Here is a 19,457-nt window from a genome sequence, read left to right as displayed (position 1 = left end):
CTCCTTTTATTTTTATTCAGGTTTAATAACTTTAATTTAAATAGTCTGAAATGCCAATATCATAACAGATGTAAACATTTCCAAGTACTTTACTCCTCCAGTAGGGTTATTTATCAAAGAAGAACTTCACAGCTTGTTTCACATTTACATTTTCATATTATGTGCTCCTATCACAATAATGTGATTTTAGTTTCAGCATAAAATATTTGAATGTTGTAATCTGGGTTATAAATTGCATTTACTATGTATGTTTTGTATTAATTTATCTTCTGTTTCACAGTTATAATAAGTACTTTTAATGTAAGCATTACTGCATAGCTCCTACTTTGCCTCCATAGTTCTACAGTTAGTATAATTGAACATCGAGTTGCATTTAAGAAGGCCCTGAGAAGATTACCAACCCCCTTCAGTGAGAAGGCTGATTTTACTACCTAGAGGCCAATATGAAAAATGCAGAAATTAGCCTTTTTCAATCTTCCTTGCTGTTCAGGGACAGGGTGCACTGGTCTTCCCAACAGAGCCTTGCCACTGGATTCTCACTTGCCCCTTTTTTCCTATCTTCTGGACTACTCCTTGTTAATAAATGATTAGGTGTTTGACATGTTCACCTCCAGTCAGTTTTTAATTCCTTGTTCTTTCTCCATCCCCAGTATCTCCATTATTTCCTTTGTCACCCATCATTAATATTTCCCTCATTTCTCTTCTTTTTTATCCCTACCCATTCCCCTCACTCCTCAGGGCTTGTCTATATAGAGACATATTGCATGGCCAGCTAGGGTATAAATCTACAGTGTACTAGCCTGACACACTGACTGGTCATGTGGACCCGGGTATAATGCACTAAAAGTTCTGTGGTGCACTGTGACATACAACTGTTTGAAATAGGCTGTGGAAAGCATAAGCACTACTGTATCATTCCACTCAACATAGTAAAGCTTTATTTATCTGGTGTTTTAAGAAAAATGTGCGAGTTCCCTCCCTTCCCAACCACCCCTGTAATACATTAAAACAGTGATGGCAACAATTGTCTTATCCTGCAAAATAATGCAATCACGGGGGCTCTTTTTAGCAAAAAAAACTTCAGGACCAGACTCCAAAGAGAAACTGCTGAGCTCCAGTTCATTTGCAAATTTGACACCATCAGATCAGGATTAAACAAAGACTGTGAATGGCTATCCAACTACAGAAGCAGTTTCTCCTCCCTTGGTGTTCACACCTCAACTGCTAGCAGAGCACCTCACCCTCCCTGATTGAACTAACCTCGTTATCTTCACACTGATTTATACCTGCCTCTGGAGATTTCCATAACTTGCATCTGAAGAAGTGAGGTTCTTATGCACGAAAGCTTATGCTCCCAATGCTTCTGTTAGCCTCAAAGGTGCCACAGGACCCTCTGTTGCTTTTTAATAGCTGAGTTTCTTCCGGCTCTAATATATACATTGGAAGTTACTGTTTATGTCATTAGTGGCTTGTGTGAGGGAGTTGTAATTGATGCTGGTGACCTTCTGGGTAGATTGAGTGATGTGTATAGTAGCCTCAGTTAATTAAAACGTGTTTGTTGTACTAGAATAATGTGTGTGTATTTTGCTAACCTACAGTTGAATACACAGCTCATGATAATGAGAGATATGAGCTTTATTATATATGGTTTTGGGCAAATTTGTCTTAAATCACTTTTCTATGTTACCGGAGCCCCCCATTTGCAAATTTTTTTGAGAAAATCACTTGTACATTAGATTCTAACTTTAGCATTTAAAGTGCGTGACTGTATCTGCAGGAAAATTCCACACTTGGCTATAACATTAGTAGTATCATTTTGTAGTCTTTCTGCCTCCCCTAATGCTGTTTAGCTGTTGCATTAGTTTTGTTTAATGTAGGAGAAGCTGCTGCTCAACTCTACAGGAGACTATTGAGGGACTCTTTTGTAAGAGTGTTGAAATGTGATGAATGTAATCGGTAGTAACAACTTATTTGTCATAGTGTTTTGGTGGTTATTACAAAATTAAAATAGCAGAATGTATCAGACAGAGCTCTTGAAAGGAGCTGTATTATGCATGTTAACAAAAATAATGTATTGCCAGCAGCAGTGATTTTAATTTATTGAAAAACTTAGTTATGGTAATTATTGTGTTTCTTACTTGATTATCAAGCCATTAAAATTAAATTTCATGACAACCCTCGTTTACGCGTAAATCACTTCGTAATTTATGATAATAGATGTTATCTCATTACATGCCTCAAGATATCTAGTTTTGTACAGCATATCATGCATTGCCTTTGAATTTACATTCTGTGCACAGCATGTCTGGCATTGAAGAATCTCAAACAACATAATCAGTGGAAAGATATTTATCATGGTGATGATCTCAGTAGCTCAACCCTGTCATCTGTCTTTGTGGTGCACCATAACTGAGTTATGAAAGTCTTTCATGCATATGAGATAAACAAAGATTCTACAGTCAATAGCTGCAGATGTCATAATACTTGCAGACGCTAAGAATGGTTTAGTTGATTAAATGACTGGCAATAAGGAGATCCATACACTGTTGCTGACCAAGCAACATCTTCCTATGAAAGAATGTCTTTCCAAGTGTAAAGAATATGAAAATCTGAATCTACTTAAACTGTTAGAGATTTCACCTTTATATGAATTGTCTGTTCCTCTCCTAAAGAAGTTGTCATCATACAAAGAGCAACTCTTACTTTCAGAATACAAGGGGTGAAAGCTGAGATGAAGATGTTATAAATTTTATTCTGTGTTATAGGGTGGCCCCATCTGAAATGCCCTCCAGCAAGACAGGAATGCCTGCCTCAATTTCCCTCCTCCTTCAGCCCATGAAAGGAACATAGTCTCCCATTGTCTAATATAAAGCCCAGCTCTGGGCTGGGAGAGAAGATTGGGAACCAGATGAGGAGCGGACGGGAGGTGGAGTGAGTGCGGAGGCAGGTCTGACATGTGGCTGGTGCAGGGACTCAATGTGTAGAGAGATTAGGATACGTGGCTAGGTCAGGAGTGGTGACTGATACTGGATGAGGAACCTGGGGAGTGAGTCTGGAACTATCAGCCAGTGTGCCGGGGAGAACTACATATGGCTGTGAGGGAGGTGAGAGATGGATCAGACCAGGGACTGAGAGGGGCAGTTGGGATTGGGTGGGCAATGAGACTGGGACTGGAAGTTGGGGGAGATGTGGAGCAGAGAGATGACTGGGACTCTGGGGAATCAGATCGGGAGACACGGGTCAGCTGGGCAAGGAGACTGGGACTAGGATGTGAAACCCGAAGTGTGGGGACTGGGACTGTGTAGGCAGAGAAAATGGAATTAGGTCGAGGAGCCAGGGATGGGTAAGAGATAGGACAGGGATATGAACAGCTTGGAGGGGATGGGGCAGAATGGTCAGACTATGGAGGAATAAGCAAAAGTGACCACTAGAAACACTTCCCCCCAGGGCCTGGAATGGAACCCGTGATCTCTGAATCTCTCAGTTCTTCTGCTCTCAGCTAATATCTGTGAAACCGAATGGCAAAGTGTATCTCATTTCCCCCTACCTCATCCCAAGTGCTAGTCCATATTGTAACTGAGGCTTGACTGTCAAGATGTTACTTAGTTGGCACTATAATGTAGCATAGGCATATTTCCTGTATTTACTCGCTCCAGACACAGAATAAAGATACCAAGGTATCAATCGTAGCCTTTAAACAAACAAACAAACAAACAGGCTGTGTGTATCAGGGTCAGATTCTGAGAGAGAGAGAGAGGAAGTTTGATGGGGAAAGGGGATAGATCAGTCAAGGCAGAGAAGCTGAACTGGGAGAGAAGGCTTCATGTTTCAGCACACAAGCAATGCACTACAATAGATGAATACCGGGCAATTCCAAGAGACCAGACCCCAGCCCAAAGAACGCTCTGCAGAGCAGAGGAAACTGAGGCACAGGAATGCATAGATGTTTGTTTTTGTATAGAACTTTGTATTTGTATTTCTTGTCCTATTAAAGAAAGAGAGCAATAATACTGTAGAACCCCGTGCAAAGTGTCTGTATGTGTTTTGTGCTACACCTTATCATATGCCCTTTGTGTGGAGTACTGGGAGAGTGGGTGCATTTAGGCTATGGGGAGAGTCTGAGGAGTCCGTACCGGTTCCAAGGTGCTAGGCATTGGGCTGCATAATCTAAACTCTCAGGAAAGGGTGATAGAGAGAGGATTTGCACCACAAGTGTGTGCTTAGGGACCCAGGCCAGGAGGGTGTTCAACATATTCATATATGATCTGGAAAAACTGGGAGAACAGTGAGGAGGCAAAGTTGTTTACAGATTGTACAAAATTACTATAGTTAGGTCCAAAGCGGACTGCGAAGAGTTACAAAGGGGTCTCTCCAAACCGGATGACTGGGCAAGGAAAAGGCAGATGAAATTCAATGTTGATAAGTGCATTGGAATACATAATCGCAACTATACATACAAAATGATGAGGTCTAAATTAGCCGCTGTTGTTTGTGCTACAGAGTGTTGTTCAGGCTGATACGTTAATACTGCTAGTGCTGCTGTTTCTGGAGTTCCAGTGTTAGCTGCCCTTGCAGAGAGTGCAGGTTGCGATTCAGCAGATCTCGATTTTGTTCATAAAGGAAGACCGTGGTCTCGGTTCAGTGGCAAAAGTCCTGGGTCAGGTTTATTGTCGACAAAGCCTGGTCCTAGTGCCCCCTAGGAGCTACAGGTACACTAACACATGTATGCCCATGCAATCGGCATACCAGGATGCTGTCCCCTACACTAGCACAAGATGTCGCTTCTATGTCTTCTGCTTTTATATATTGATATAAGCAAGTTACATATTACATTCCGTATGCTTTTCTTCATTATCCTATACCTTGTACCTGCAAGTTCAAACAAAACATCCTCATCTCTTATCCTGTCATTCCTTCCTTATCTTGCAAGGGGGTCTGTGTCCCTGTTCCATCTCCTAGGAATGTGTTTATGCAGCTACTTGAGAACTCTGGGTGTTCCTGTACCATCCTATCAGGTCAGGAATGAGGTTACTTAGTGTTAGCTAATAACTAATGTGTTGCTATTCTGCCAACGCCTGGCCTACTCTTGTTCACAGCCTTTGGTGCATACTGTTAATTATGCCTAGGAGCTCCAGGAAGGCCTATACCAGTTACCATTCAAGAAAGAGATCTTGAGGTCATTGTGTATAGTTCTCTGAAAACATTCGCTCAGTGTGCAGCAGTAGTCAAAAAACCTAACAATGTTAGGAACCATTGGGAAAGGGATATATAATAATAAAGAAAATATAATACTGCCACTATATAAAGCCATGGTATGCCCACACTTTGAATAATGCATGCAGTTCTGGTTACCCCCATCTTAAAAAAGATATATTAGAATTGGAAAAAGTACAAAGAATGGCAACAAAAATTATAAAGACTGTGGAACAGATTCCATATGAGGAGAGATGAAAAGTCTGAGAGTGGTCTTAGAAAAGAGACTACTAATGATACAGTTATATAAAACAATGAATGGTCTGGAGAAAGTGAACAAGAAACTGTTATTTACCCATTCACATAACATATGAACCAGGGTTCATCCAATGAAATTAATAGGCAGTAGGTTTTAAGCAGTCATAAGGAAGGTCATCTTGACACAATGCACAGTCAACTTGTGGAGCTCATTGTCAGGGGGCGCTGTGAAGGCTGAAAGTATAACTGGATTCAAACAAGAATTAGATAAGTTCATGGAGGATTGGTCCATCACTGGCTATTAGCCAAGAAAGTCAAGGATGCAACACGATGCTCTGGGGTGTCCCTAAATCTCTGACTGCTAGAAGCTAGGACTGAAGAACGGGATGGATCATTCAATAAAGAGCCCTGTTCTGTTCATTCCCTCTGAAGCATCTGGCACTGGACCCTGTCAGAGGACAGGGAACTGGACTAAATGGACCATTGGTTTGACCCAGTATGGTCATTTTTATGTTCTTATGAGGCATTGACGGGACTTTGTTTTAAGCCCGGAGGCTTAAAACACCTAGGATCCAGCAACTTTTAAAAAAATCTTTCAAAACAACCTTAGAAATTCATTTTCACTATTTATTCTGAACAATAATGCCACACTGTAGTGAGAGCAAAGAAACAGATGGCCATTCACATACAATTTTCATATATATCTTACAAAGACATTTGATTTTTCATTTTTAGTTAAAGGTATAAAAGTCTAAAGTTCCCTTTCACCATAAAGGGCATAAAACAAAAGTAAGTTCTCCATCTTTGCTAGGAGCACTTGTAGTATTACTTTGCCACATCTTTGATTAGAGCTCTTATGTCATTTCTTTTCAGGGGCGTTGATCATATGTATTGCAGTGTCTGTTCCAATGTGCTTCTAGTTTCATTCAGGAAAGAAGGTAGCACAGTGACTTGAAATTGCAGAGCTGGCCGTAGCAATTTTGGGTGGGCATGTGAAACATTTTTGTCCTCCCTGTGCCCAAAATGGTAACTATATCTTGTCCTCCTCCTGTGCACATAGACAGCCTAAGATTTTTGGGAGGAGTTGAAAAGATGATCATTTGGGTACACCAAAAGTTAACTGACCCTTAAAGAACAAGAGTGTATATGGGAGAGGCTCTTTTGGGGATTATTGAGGTAAACTTCTTAAAAGTATATGGCTAGCAAGAACGTCCAAAGTTACAATTGCAAGAATAAAAAAAAAAGAAAAAGGAAAAATTATTTTAGAAGACACATAAAACTTTATGCTTCAGGGTGTAAGCAATCCTCTAATTTAGTGTTTCCAATCTTTTTGATACCAGGGATCGGCCTGCTTCCTTTCTAAACTGTGTTGGGGAGATCTCGGGGACTGACACCAATCCACAGACTGGTCGTTGAGAAATACTGCTCTAATTAATGGGTTTGAGGAAAGACTTTCACTAGGGGCAGTTTTTCTTATAGATGTCTGCTGCAGGGTTTCTTTTGCCTTCTTCAGAAGGACCTGTTGCTGGCCACTGTCAGGAGTAAGATGGTGGGCTAGGTGTTATGATAAATTCCTCTGTTCTCCTTATCCTTCCCAAACAGATTCTAAGGTCGGAAGACATCACTGTGATCATCTAATCCAACGCGTGTAACACAGTGCATAGGACTTTCCTGAACTAATTTTTGTTTGAATTAGAACATATCTTTTAGAAAACATCTGTTCTTGATGTAAAAATTGCCAGTCATGGAGAATCCACCATAATGCTTGGTAAGTTGGGTCAATGGTTGATTAGACTCATTATAAAAACGTACACCTTATTTCCTGTCTGAATTTGTCTGGCTTTAACTTCCAGCCATTGGATCTTGTTCTACCTTTGTCTGATAGACTGAAGATCCCATTATCAAATATTTGTTCCCCATGAAAATGCTTATACACTATGATTAAATTATTCTTTAACCTTCTGTTTGTTATGCTAAATAGATCGAGCTCTTTGAGTCTGTGACTATATAGCATGTTTTCTAATCCTTTAGTCATTCTTGTGGCTCTTCTCTGAACCCTCTCCAGTTTATCAACATCCTTTCTGAATAGTGGACACCAGAAATGGACAGAGTATTCCAGTAGCAATCGCACCAGTACCAAATTCAGAGGTAATATACCCTCTCTACTTCTACTCAATATTCCCCTGTTTATGCATCCAAGATTGTATTAGCCCTTTTGGCCACAGCTTCACTTTGGCAGCTTATGTTCAGTTGATTGTCCCCCATGAGCCTCAAATCTTTTTCAAAGTCACTGCGTCCTTTTAAGTAATATCTTGTCAGTATGGCCTATAATTCTTTGTTCCTAGATGTATAGGTTTACATTTGGGCTTATTAAAATGCATATTGTTTGCTTACGCCCAATTTACCAAGCAACCAAGATTGCTCTGTATCATTGACCTGTCCTTGTAATTATTTACTACTCCCCCAATCCTTGTCATTGCAAATTTTATCAGTAATGATTTTGTTTTCTTTCAGTTCATTAATAAAAACGTTAAATAGTGTAGGGCCAAGAACTGATTGGCATTAATTCTATTACCCTCTATTAATTCTTTATTAGACTCCTGCATCAGCTGTTCTATTACTTTCCCCATGATTGATGTCAGGCTGACTGGCCTCTAATTAACCAGGTCATCATATTTACCCTTTTTAAATATTGGCACAAGATTAACTTTCTTCCAGTCCTCTGGAACTTCCCCAGTGTTCCAGGATTTATTGAAAATCATCAGTAAGGATCCAGTGAATTATTTGGTCAGCTCATTTAAAACTCTCAAATGCAAGTTATCTGGAATGGCTGATTTAAAAATGTCTAACTTCAGAAGTTATTTGTTAACATCCACCCAAGGTACTGTTGGCATGGAAAAGTCTCATCATCAAATGATATGACTACATCATGGTTTACCCCAAATATAGAACAGTAATATTTTCTGAATATGTCTGCTTGTTCTTCATTATTATTGACTATTCTACTATTTCCATCCAGTAATGGACCAATACCATTATTAGGATCACTTTGTTCCTGATATAACTTAAAATAATCCTTATTATCCGTAAGTCTGCTGGCTGTAGAGTTCTCCCTTTGTCCTTTTGTTTCCCTTTTTTCTGCAGTTCCTAGGTTCTGATTTATATTCATTACTATCCCCTTTCTTCCAGTTGTTATAATATATATATATAAATTATAGCTACCTTTACATCTTGTTTAAACCAGGTTCGCCTTTTAAGTAGTGTGGCCTTCTTTCTCAGTTATGGGATTGGTTTTTTTGGCATCTAATTAATTGTTCCTAAACCATTCCCAAGCATCATTCACATTTTTCCAATAATTTTTCTCCCAAATGATATGACTCATAATTGTTTTCAGTTTTGTGAAATTGGCCCTTTTAAAGCACCAAATGTGTATATAAAACTTGTTTGGGCTTTAATCTGTTTGCACAAAAAGAATGTAATTTTCATACTTGTACCTAAGCCACTACTAATTTTTTTAGTTTTATGATCGGTTCCTGATTATCTGTCAAGACAAGGTCTAATATAGGATTTCTCTGTGTTTGATTCAAAACTTTGAGTTAGGAAATTATCTATAATATTTTGAAATTCCAAGGATATTTTAGTACTAGCTAGCAGCATGAGACTACCGGCATATGTTACTCAGATTGAAGTCCCCCATGATCACATAGCTTTTTTTCCTATATATTATAGATAGCTGCTTAAGGAGCCAGTAATCCTGTTCCCTAGTATGATTTGATGGTTTGTAACAGTCACCAACCGTACCCCATCTTGTGCTTTTCTGTTAGGACATTTGTCTGTTCTCCGTCAAAACTGGAACTCAGATATTTTTCCTTCAACCCCAGGTTAGTTTATATTGGTTTTGTAAATGATTAGAAACATATTTTTGTCTTCAATAAAATCTGAGATTCATCATCACATTTATAGTTGCCCTAAATCATAGAGTACACAATGGCTGCAGGCTGTTCAGGGCTTAAAGATCAATATAACAGAGTATTTGCATTTTGACATTATCAGAACCCATAGTTAGTGGTGATAAAGAGCTTTCTATGAAAAAGGCCTATACAGTCCCTTCTTCCCTCTCAGAACACTTGGGAAAGATGGTTTACTACTTTTTATTGAGTGCTGTCAATTATTTTGATGCTGGACAAACCTGGAGGAAAACAGGTCCTTGTCCCAAGAAGCTAACAGTCTAAATTGACAAATAAAATAAAGTACAAACAAAAACGATACACTGGGCAAAGTTCCAGTCCTTTTAGATGTTTGCTGTTTTATTTCTTTTTCTCTGTTGGACGTTAGGTGAGGGGGGGAAAAAAAAAGGAAGGAGAGAGGTAAATGAAGCAATTTTTTTCTGTAGTTGGGTCGTACCACAACTGTGTCATTCCTTGAAAAAAGCCATTGTTGAAACTAAAATGTAGACTCTTTAAATTCCCATATATATATATATATGTGCTAGAGTAAGGCATTCTGTGTTCAGAGTCATGAAATTCTGGCATTGGTAAATTATAAACATAGAGGAGGAAGTCAAGATCTCACATTACCAGCTCTCCCCTGAGGATGTTCTGCTTATTAAGAGCTTGATATTATTGAGGAAGACAAAGATTCATGATTGTTTAAAAAAATGTAGGAAAGGGGAGGATAGACAAGGATAGGTACTAAGAATCTGCTACTGTATTGCAGCTGTGGATCTTTGTTAGTAGAAATAAAAGTGTCTTACAATCTCTCCTCCTTTGCATGAATTACTCCACCTCTCTGCCAGGCTCATCCCGTCTTCCCAAAGCCAGACACTTTCCGTTCCCTTCTCCACATCCATCAACATAATTTAACTTGGTTTAGCTCCCCGCCTATCTGTAGCATTCTCCTATGTTCTCTAAGAATCCCTATCCTCCCCTCCCCCTCTCTGAACTGTGACACCCACTCCAGCCTACTCTTCTATCAATGGCAGTTTCAGCATAGTGCTCCTGACTCCCAGCCTCCCATCTAAGATAAGTATTGAGCCGCCTTCCGTAAAAGCTCCCATGCTGTTCTGTCTCCATATTCCTCTGCAGAGGTACACTGCCTCTTCTTTTGCCTTCCTCCCCACTCTCTTCTGCAATCCCAATTACTGCTTAGGTGGCAGTTAGGCAAGCTTCAAACACACAATCTCCTTTCCTAGCTATATTTTTAGTAGGTGCAAACCTGGGCTCAAGGACCCTTTTGCTCTTAATGACCAGATATTAAAAAAAATACACACTTTTTTTAGCACTGTGCCAACTGGTTCTAAAACAAAATATTTTCCTATGGAGTCTAATTTTTCATGTATGTCATCTAATTAAATCTGAGAACCTTCAATACTGTGGGATTGATTGCTCAGGGGATGAGTAACTGGATATAGAACTTTTCACTTCCAGGTTATAAGTTCAAATTGTGAAATGATTTTGGTGGCATCAGTCCAATTGCCAGTTGACAAATGTCTTTATTTAACCCCCCCCCCCCCACACACACACACACACACAACTGGGCACTGTTGTTGACACTGTCAGCAAGACATCAAAAGCTGAATAGGCGTAGGTGTCATTCCAGATCAGGATTGAATGTGGGGAAGCTTGCATTGCTGCTTACTGTGTTGTAATTGTTCTATGGATAAACAGATGACTTCAGCCTGCTATCTGTACTTAGAGATGCTCACACTATGTAGCTGGTGTGGAAGCACTGTAGCTATTTAATGGAAAGAAAGATGATTGTCTTGAGTTGATGCCATTTATGCCGGGTTTAATGCCCAGAGGGTTTATTAAGGCTGACACTTCCACAGCACACCCATTTCACTCCATTCTTAATACTGATCTCTTGTAAAAAGATCATGATGTTATATTGTAGATTTCCTGCAACTACAGACAAAACTATCCAAATCATATTATTTTACAGAGTGATTAAAAAAGTAATTTAAATAGCTTTAGTATTAATAGCTATATGACTTTCTTCCAAGGAGGACAGTCATTTAAGATCACTGCTTCAGCACTTTGAATCCATTCTTTAATATTGAAATGCATTTTCCTCTCTCTCCATTAGTTGAGCAGGATAATAGCTATTATGGTACTGTATAGTTCAGGTCTTTTGATCTGAAGGATAATAGTGAAAGATACTGTATACACACCAGTACTGTAGAAAGCCTGCTTTATTACAGAATTCCCATTGTCTTATTCTTTAGAAATATGTTTGAAATGTTGTCTTCATTCTCTTATTACTGTCTCCTGATGTCACTATAGTAACACTATGGTTCTACTCATACAGCTGAAGCCGTCTTTAGTATACTGTAACGATTTGCGTCCTAAATTCAACAAAAATAAATACAGTAGTCTGTGTGCTAACCTAATTGGAGTGAACTTTTTGTTTAAACTAGAGAAGTGTAATAGCAAATTGCAGAAAACCCACCACCACATCGTAGGGCAAAATAAATTAAGGGCCTGACTCAGCAGGAGCATGAATGGGGAAGAACAACTTCTTCATCCTTGCATGATGCAGAAGTCAGATTTATTTTGTTGTTGTTGTTACTGATCTTGATTCATTAACTTTGAATGTTTCTGAGCCATTTGCTATGAGTATCAGGGACACTCAGTTCAGTTACCTGTGGTGGCTTCTGCTCCAATCTCTCCCTAGTACCGCCTTCCTTGCCACTAGTTGTGGGACAATGTATTGGGGGGCATGGTAGGGACTCTTGCAGTGTTAAAGGGAGTTCCTAGCCCTTCCTCTCTGCATCTGCTCTGTCAATAGCCCTCTCACACAAACCACTGCTTTAATGGTGTGGAATCCCCAGCATAGGTGAATAGGCTTTGGGGCACTGTTGTCAAGTTTGATCAATAACTACTTCTTCTGACATCCCTCCACCACAATCAGAGGTTTTTCCAATGCTAGGCACATGATAGGGCCCAGTCTGTAGCCCTGGTGAGATCTTCCATAGTGCCTTCCTGGTGCTGCAGGCTGACAGATGTTCAAAGATTTGTGTTTCACCATAGTCGTGTGTCTGGGTTGTTGGAATAGACCCATTTCCGCATACAGACTTTTGACTAGCCAACTCCTGTTCAGAGGCGACTTAAAGATCTCAAGGTCGATCAATCCTTTTCCGCACTGTGGGAAGGCCTTTGGCAATGTCAATGTGCATTTTCATGTCCTTGTTGAATATTTCAAGCTGTGGGCACCACATTTCCAATTGTATAGCTGTCGGTGATATTCTTTAGCAGTTCCATTGCAGCTAGGAAGCATTTCTGCGATAGCAGGCTGCTAACTGCTGTGGTGTAGCTACATGGTGAATGGCTGGTATCTTTGACATGTCTTAATCATTCCAGTCTGCTTATGACTGCTCTCCTAATATCGGGTGGAGTGATTCCAGCAAGCACATAAAGGTTGTTTCTTTTTTGGTTTTACGCATCCTGTGATATAGCAGCATTGATAATTGAAATCACAGAACATGATACTTACCAACCAATACAGTTTTCCTATCTTTTTTCACTGGTAAATGCAATAAAAATGGAGTCTAGACTGAGTTCAGGTTTTTACAGATCTGTGGACACTGCTACAAATGAAGTACACCGCTACCCCGACATAACACATCGTGATATAACACGAATTCGGATATAATGCGCACTCCGGTGGATCAAAGCAAGTTCGATATAACGCGGTTTCACCTATAACGTGGTAAGATTTTTTGGCTCCCGAGGACAGCGTTTTATCGAGGTAGAGGTGTACATTGGAATGGTTCAGTCCTTCGGTTCTCAGGATTACTGTTACTTTAAGTCTGAGTAACTGAAGCAGCATGTGATGCTGGTCCCCATGTGAGCTCCCGTCTTGTCCGTCGAGCAGGACAAGCAGTATTTCCTCAAGCACTGAGAGAAAGCAAGAGGATGTGAAATGCAGGGAGGAATCAATCTCTCATTTCTTGAACCATAGTATTCTGATTTTAGCCTAGTGCCCTATGTGTCTTTAAGATCTCAAGGCCATTATTATTGTATATTTAAAATCAATCCCTTTCTCACAACGTGCCATAAGTTGAAGAAGGCCCTGAACTCTATAATAACTGAGCGCTAAGATTACCTTGTTAGCCTCATTAAAGCTTCCCTCATGAATTCCTAGTAAATCCTTTCTGGACATGTGTAAGAAAGCACAGCAGTTAATGAAACACTCCCAAGTGATGGACATTTTTATGAGACTCTTTCACTGACAAAATAGTTTCTGGAGGTGGAGGAAAGGTTCTAGCAGGTATTGTGAAAATGAAGTATTTAATCAATGATTGTTCGAAAAAGAAGGTGACTTGCAGTAATGAATTCTGCAGGTAAATTATGTGCTGTATAAAAAGTTTCTTTTTCTCTTTAAATGTGATACCTGTCAATTCTATTGTGCTCTAAGGACAGTAACTCCTTGCTTAATGCTGTAGTTATGTTCTTGAAAAATGCTACTGTAAGTGAAACGATGTTAAGTGAATCCAATTTCCCCATAAGAATTAATGTAAATGGGGAGGCTTAGGTTCCAGGGAAATTTTTTTCCCCAGACAAAAGACTATATATAAGGCCCGTCTTGACAAAGCCCTGGCTGGGATGATTTAGTTGGTGTTGGTCCTGCTTTGAGCAGGGGATCGGACTAGATGACCTCCTGAGGTCTCTTCCAACCCTAATATTCTATGATACACACACACACACACACACACAGTCTAACACATGTACACAATATATGTTTTAAACAAACAATTTAATACTGTACACAGCAATGATGATTGTGAAGCTTGGTTGAGGTGGTGGAGTCAGAGGGTGGAAGAGGGTGGGATATTTCCCAGGGAATGCCTTACTGCTAAATGATGAACTAGCACTCGGTTGAGCCCTCAAGGGTTAACATGTTGTTAATGTAGCCTCACACTCTACAAGGCAGCAAGAATGGAGGGAGGAGACACAGCATGGCAGAGAGAGACAGAGAGACACACACACTCTGTGTGTGTGAGAGTGTACCTGGGAGAGAGATGCGCATTTCTCCTTTAAGTATCCTGACCCCACAGCAAGTTGAGACAGCAGCTGCTGCCAGCAAGCTCTCTCTGTCCTGAGCACTGTCCTGTTCCCCCGCCCCGCTCTGGTGAGATGGGGTGCAGGAGCAGGGGGAGGGAGACACCCTGACATTAGCACATCTTCCCTCCCCCTCCCCCCGCCACCTGCACAGCAAGCAGGAGGCTCCTGGGAGCAGCACCAAGACAGAGGGCAGGAGCAGCAAAGGGCAGTTGGGGGTGGGACAGCTGAACTGCCGGGCAATTGATAGCCTGAGCTGATGGGGGGGCTGCCGGTCCACCCTGGTTCCAAGCCCCCACCAGCTAGCTCCATGGGCTGCTCTTTTTCCAATCAGTGGACAAAGCCGGCGGCTGCCGAACAATGTTATAAGGGAGCATTGCAGTACTTTAAATGACCATGTTCTCTAATTGATCAGCAACGTAACAATGAAACAACGTTAACTGGGACGACCTTAATTGAGGAGTTACTGTATTGTACTATGAAAGAAGATATTTAAGGCACCTGATCAACTATCTCTATACCATACATTATTCTTTATATTTGCATCATGTCCTCTCTTATTTTTCTGCTGTCTATACCAAACTGTCCCAATATGTATATCTTTCTCCAAAGGAAGAGTTTCCTGTGGTCTCTATCAGCTGGGATCACTGAGGACCCCTTGTTTTTCTCCTATATCTCTTTTGAGATGGAATGCGCCATTTATGAGACAATAATATTGACTTTATAATGACATCATAATATTTTCATTATTATTTTCTGTTCCACTTTTTATGCATTTTAACATTTTTGTTTGCCTTTTTGACTGTCACTTCACATGGAACAGATGTTTTCTTTGAATGTTCCATAATTACACCCAGGTCATTTTCCTGAGTGGTTACAGTTAATTTAGAACCTAACAATGTGCATCCAGTTGATCTAGCCCTGGGCTGCAAGTCAAAATATAATGGCTTGTAAAATATGTTGCTGCTGGTATAAAATGGGAGACAGAATTTGACACTTAAACTCTTTTTTTTGTTTGTTTGTTTATAAGGAAAAACATAGAGAAAAGGGATATCTGTTTAATAAAGGTACTTTTATGTACTCTTTCTAAGTGATTGTAATTACAATTTAGCAATTATCAATTGTCGTTAAAATTGAAAGCATAAATCTGGACATCACCAACACAGATGTGTATTGTACTAGTGGTATATTGTCTCAGGGCGCTTGATGTGTTTCATTTTAGGGTACTTACAGGTTCATTGCTCCTTGGAGCTCACTTTCTTCAGACTGCACAGAAAAGAGACAAGTTAAGTAATCTCAGTCCCTTGCTGATGGAATCTCTGTAATTTATTCTTCTTCTTTGTGGCATTCAAGACGTTAGATTTACTAAAATTCTCTTCATTGGGTCCTGCAGAACCATTTGCTCTTTTGGTATTACAAAGTCTGGAATTGATTATGTTGAAGAAGAGAGCCATAACCGATTGAGAGGATATATGGAAAAATTCAAAGGGCATTATTGTTAGTGCTTTTAAGTAAGTTTTAATGAAAAGTAAAGAGGAGAGACTCAGGAAAAAAGAATTTCAAAAACAAAAATAAAGTGAAGAAATCATGGCAGACTCTCTCACCCCTGGAGCTGATTTCTCTAGCTCAGGTTCCATAAACAAACAAATTAGAACTAATGAGATATGCCAGCTTTTTGTCATATTAGACTGTAAATTTTTGAAGCAGGGACTCTTTCTAAATGTACCTTTATTAAGTAGATATCCCTTTTCTGTATGTTTTTCCTTCTAAACAAAATACCTCTGATATGCTTTTGAGTTTTTCCATAATGCAAACAATAATATAATAAAGTAATAAATGGCAAGGCAATGTGAGAGAAAAGAGTGAAACCTTGGTTCCACTGAAGTAAATGTGAGTTTTGCCATTGACTTTAAATCCAAATCATCTTTCACTGAAAGATTTTTCTTAGTAAAGTCTATTTTTATGGCAAATATCAATGTTCTCTCCCCACTGTTTCTGCTACAAGGCTCTTCAAAAAAAGAAAGGCCATAAGAATATTTTTTGAAAGTTTTTGTGAAATTGCATTTTTTAAAATTCTTTTCTTACTTGAAAACAGTCAAACTACTTGTGCTTTAAAAAAGAAAAGTCATAATCTTTGTGTAAAGAAAATGTTAGCCCCAAATGTGAATTATTCAGAAAACTTGACTGCCTGAAAACAGGTGTTCAGAATGGAAACACTCATGTGACCATAAAACTAAAATAAAATGGAAACATTCATGCTATAGCTACAATAAAAGTTATAAATAACAAAATATGCTAATTTCAGATTAAATGAGTAGACTATTATACTACTATATAATATGCTGTATAATTTGTACACGACTGTTTTAATACTTCTATATAACCTTTTTTTATAAAAGGTCGAGCAAGATAGCATTTGAAAATCTACCTCCGTACATAAGCCTTAACAGGTTTACATGACTTCATTTCATCATGCCTGTGTCCATTGTTAACAATATTCAGAAGACTTGGTACATTGTTTTATGTGCAGATGGACAGGAGAGGTGCTACTGGCTCCAAAGGAATTTTCTGTTGGTCTCATTTTCACTGATTCTGACCTCTGTGAGAAGTTGTCTTCTATTTTGTCAACATTCCTATACAAATAGAAAGATTCTTTCTTTTTTTATTATATGTAACTGTCATAGAGTGCATCACTCACCATTGGTCCGGCGCCACCTCCTCGTCACTCTGAGGATTACCTTGAGGCCAACGCCACCGTTCATGGTCTGCACACTGTCACTCCTTCTCCGCAGTCCATCTGCAGTTCCTCTTGCAGTGTCAGGAACCACAGTGGTCCTCTTCGTGGCTCAACCCTCCAGCTGGGTCACTGTCTGTGTTTCCCCCTTCCAGGGGAGTTTAGCTCCTAGTCCAGCCACTTCCACAGTGGTGACTGCAGTCCGTAGTCCTGCCGCTTCCCCTTTGGCGAATGGAGGGGGACCTGGACCTGCCCACTACTCCAGGTTCCGGCCCAGGGACCCTGTGGATCGCAACCTCCTGCTGCACCTCAGATTCCTCTCCCTGCTGCTTTGTCTCTGTGGCCTACTTCCCCATGGCCCTAGCACCTTCTTCGTCCTTCCTCAGGGCCTGCAACTACCCAGTCCCAGCAGCCAGCCAGGCGGTCCTCTTGAGCCCCTGGGTCCTGCCAGAAGTAGCTCTGTCCAAGGTGTCTCTAGGTCTCTCAGACTGCTAGAAGACAGTCCTCCCTCCTTGAGCTCCAGCTTGCTCTGTCCTGAGGCTCTTTTAATACGGGCCTGCTGGGCCCTGATTGGCCACTCCTCACAGCTCCCCTCCTATTGGCTGCTTTTTTTGTGCAGCCTCTCTAGGACTCTATTAACCCCTAACCTGCTAGTGTGAGGTGGACGCCCCATCACAGTAACTTTATCAAACATGCAATCAAGCTAAAAAGCTATTTAAGCTGGCATTAAGTAATAGGGAAAAAACAACACAATTAAAAGTTAAAGCTGAAACTATGGGCTCATTCTCTTTCTTCAGCTTGCTTACTTTTAGCATAAAGAATATAATTTTATTGTGTGATTTAAATTCTCTCATTGAATATGAAGTGTTCTAGCATTCTTTATTTTTGAGTTTATATGAATAGAACTGTTAGACAAATAGGTCTTTGTCTAATTGCTGAAATTGTTCTCTCTAATTCTTCTACCTTGATTTGCCAGGTAAGGATCTTGCTTAAATTATATTCTAAAATCCAGATTACTTTTGTGTTACGCATTAATGCCCCATTACCGTTTTTAAATAGTACCTATTTTTGTTAAGCAAAAAGTTAATGTCTTATTCACGTTCCACTATTTACTCAGATGCTTTCATTAAGTGCAAGAACTTTGAATTAGAGTTTACTAAGATGAAAAACTCTTCAGGTTTGGGCCTGTATTTTTTTTATATGTTGTACAGCACTTTGCACAATAGGGCCCTGATCCATGATTTGGAGAGATTAAGCAGTGCCACCATACAGATAATAATAGTAAAGAAGTAGGAAACAAGGAAAATAGCACAAATATTAGAATGTAAAGCTTCTTTCAATTATGAGAAAATATTTGTTTATTATTATTCAGGACCAAAATCTGTTCTTTGTTACACCAGAATAATTCTGTTGTTTCTGAGGGCTTGTCTTCACTACGTAGCTAAATCAGTGCTGCTGCAATAGATGCAGTGGCATAGATTTAGCAGGTCTAGCGAAGACACGCTCAATCAATGGGCAAGCACTCTCCCGTCGATTTCTGTACTCCACCTCAATGAGAGGCTGAAGCAATGACAGTGGGAGAGCATCTCCCATCAACATAGCGTAGTGTGATCTAAGCTACATCGACTTGAGTTATGCTACTAACGTAGCTCAAATTACGTAGCTTAGATTGACTGGCAGCAGTAGTGTAGACCTGGCCTGACTTACACAAGTGGAGTATAAAATTTCATTTATGGCTTTTAGTGTGACAGTGTGCCTTTTAGATAACTAAACTCATTTCCTATAAGCTCTTTGAACCTAAATCTCCATAGGTGAAAGGCTAGTGATCTGAGATGTTGGTATTCTAGAGATGAAACAACTCCACAAACACCTTCTGATTCCAGAATTTCAGTAATTGCAAAATAACTGTTTGCGGACATACTCCCTCTGTCTGATTTGCACCTAAGGTTGTGTGAGCTTTCTGAAACTGAAAAGGATTTTGTACAGACTCTGAACTGACAGCTGAGTGAAAGAAAACTCGTTTTGGAAAAAAGCTATTGGGTCATTGCTCCCTTGAGGGAAACCTGTAATTCTTAAATTACTGCAGCAGGTACAGTTTGCCAGGTCATCTGTTTTCTTCCTGAATGACTTATTCTTTCTCCTGCATAACACTGTTTTTTTTGTTTTGTTTTCATTTAGCTACAAATTGAAATATATGTCAACACTGCAGAATA

The 19,457-nt window shown here is 39.8% G+C and overlaps 1 protein-coding gene across 8 annotated transcripts in view; it reads left to right on the top strand.

The window, feature by feature from the left end:
* TRAPPC9 (trafficking protein particle complex subunit 9) overlaps positions 1-19,457 on the top strand; it is an 852,706-nt gene that overhangs the window by 342,409 nt on the left and 490,840 nt on the right. For 2 of the 8 annotated variants that reach the window (XM_065586248.1, XM_065586247.1), the window contains exon 20: positions 2,766-4,029. The exons of the other annotated variants lie outside the window; for them this stretch is intronic. In XM_065586248.1, coding sequence (XP_065442320.1) covers positions 2,766-2,850 — 85 coding nt within the window. In that variant the 3' untranslated portion in view covers positions 2,851-4,029. Of the gene's footprint in view, positions 1-2,765; positions 4,030-19,457 lie in introns of those variants that run through there. 8 annotated transcript variants of the gene reach the window in all.

The sequence above is a fragment of the Chrysemys picta genome, chromosome 2 (assembly GCF_011386835.1).
Source record: "Chrysemys picta bellii isolate R12L10 chromosome 2, ASM1138683v2, whole genome shotgun sequence".
NCBI classification, from domain to species: Eukaryota; Metazoa; Chordata; order Testudines; family Emydidae; genus Chrysemys; species Chrysemys picta.
Note: the sequence above shows the minus strand (reverse complement) of the source record. Positions and strands in the feature narration are given on the sequence as shown.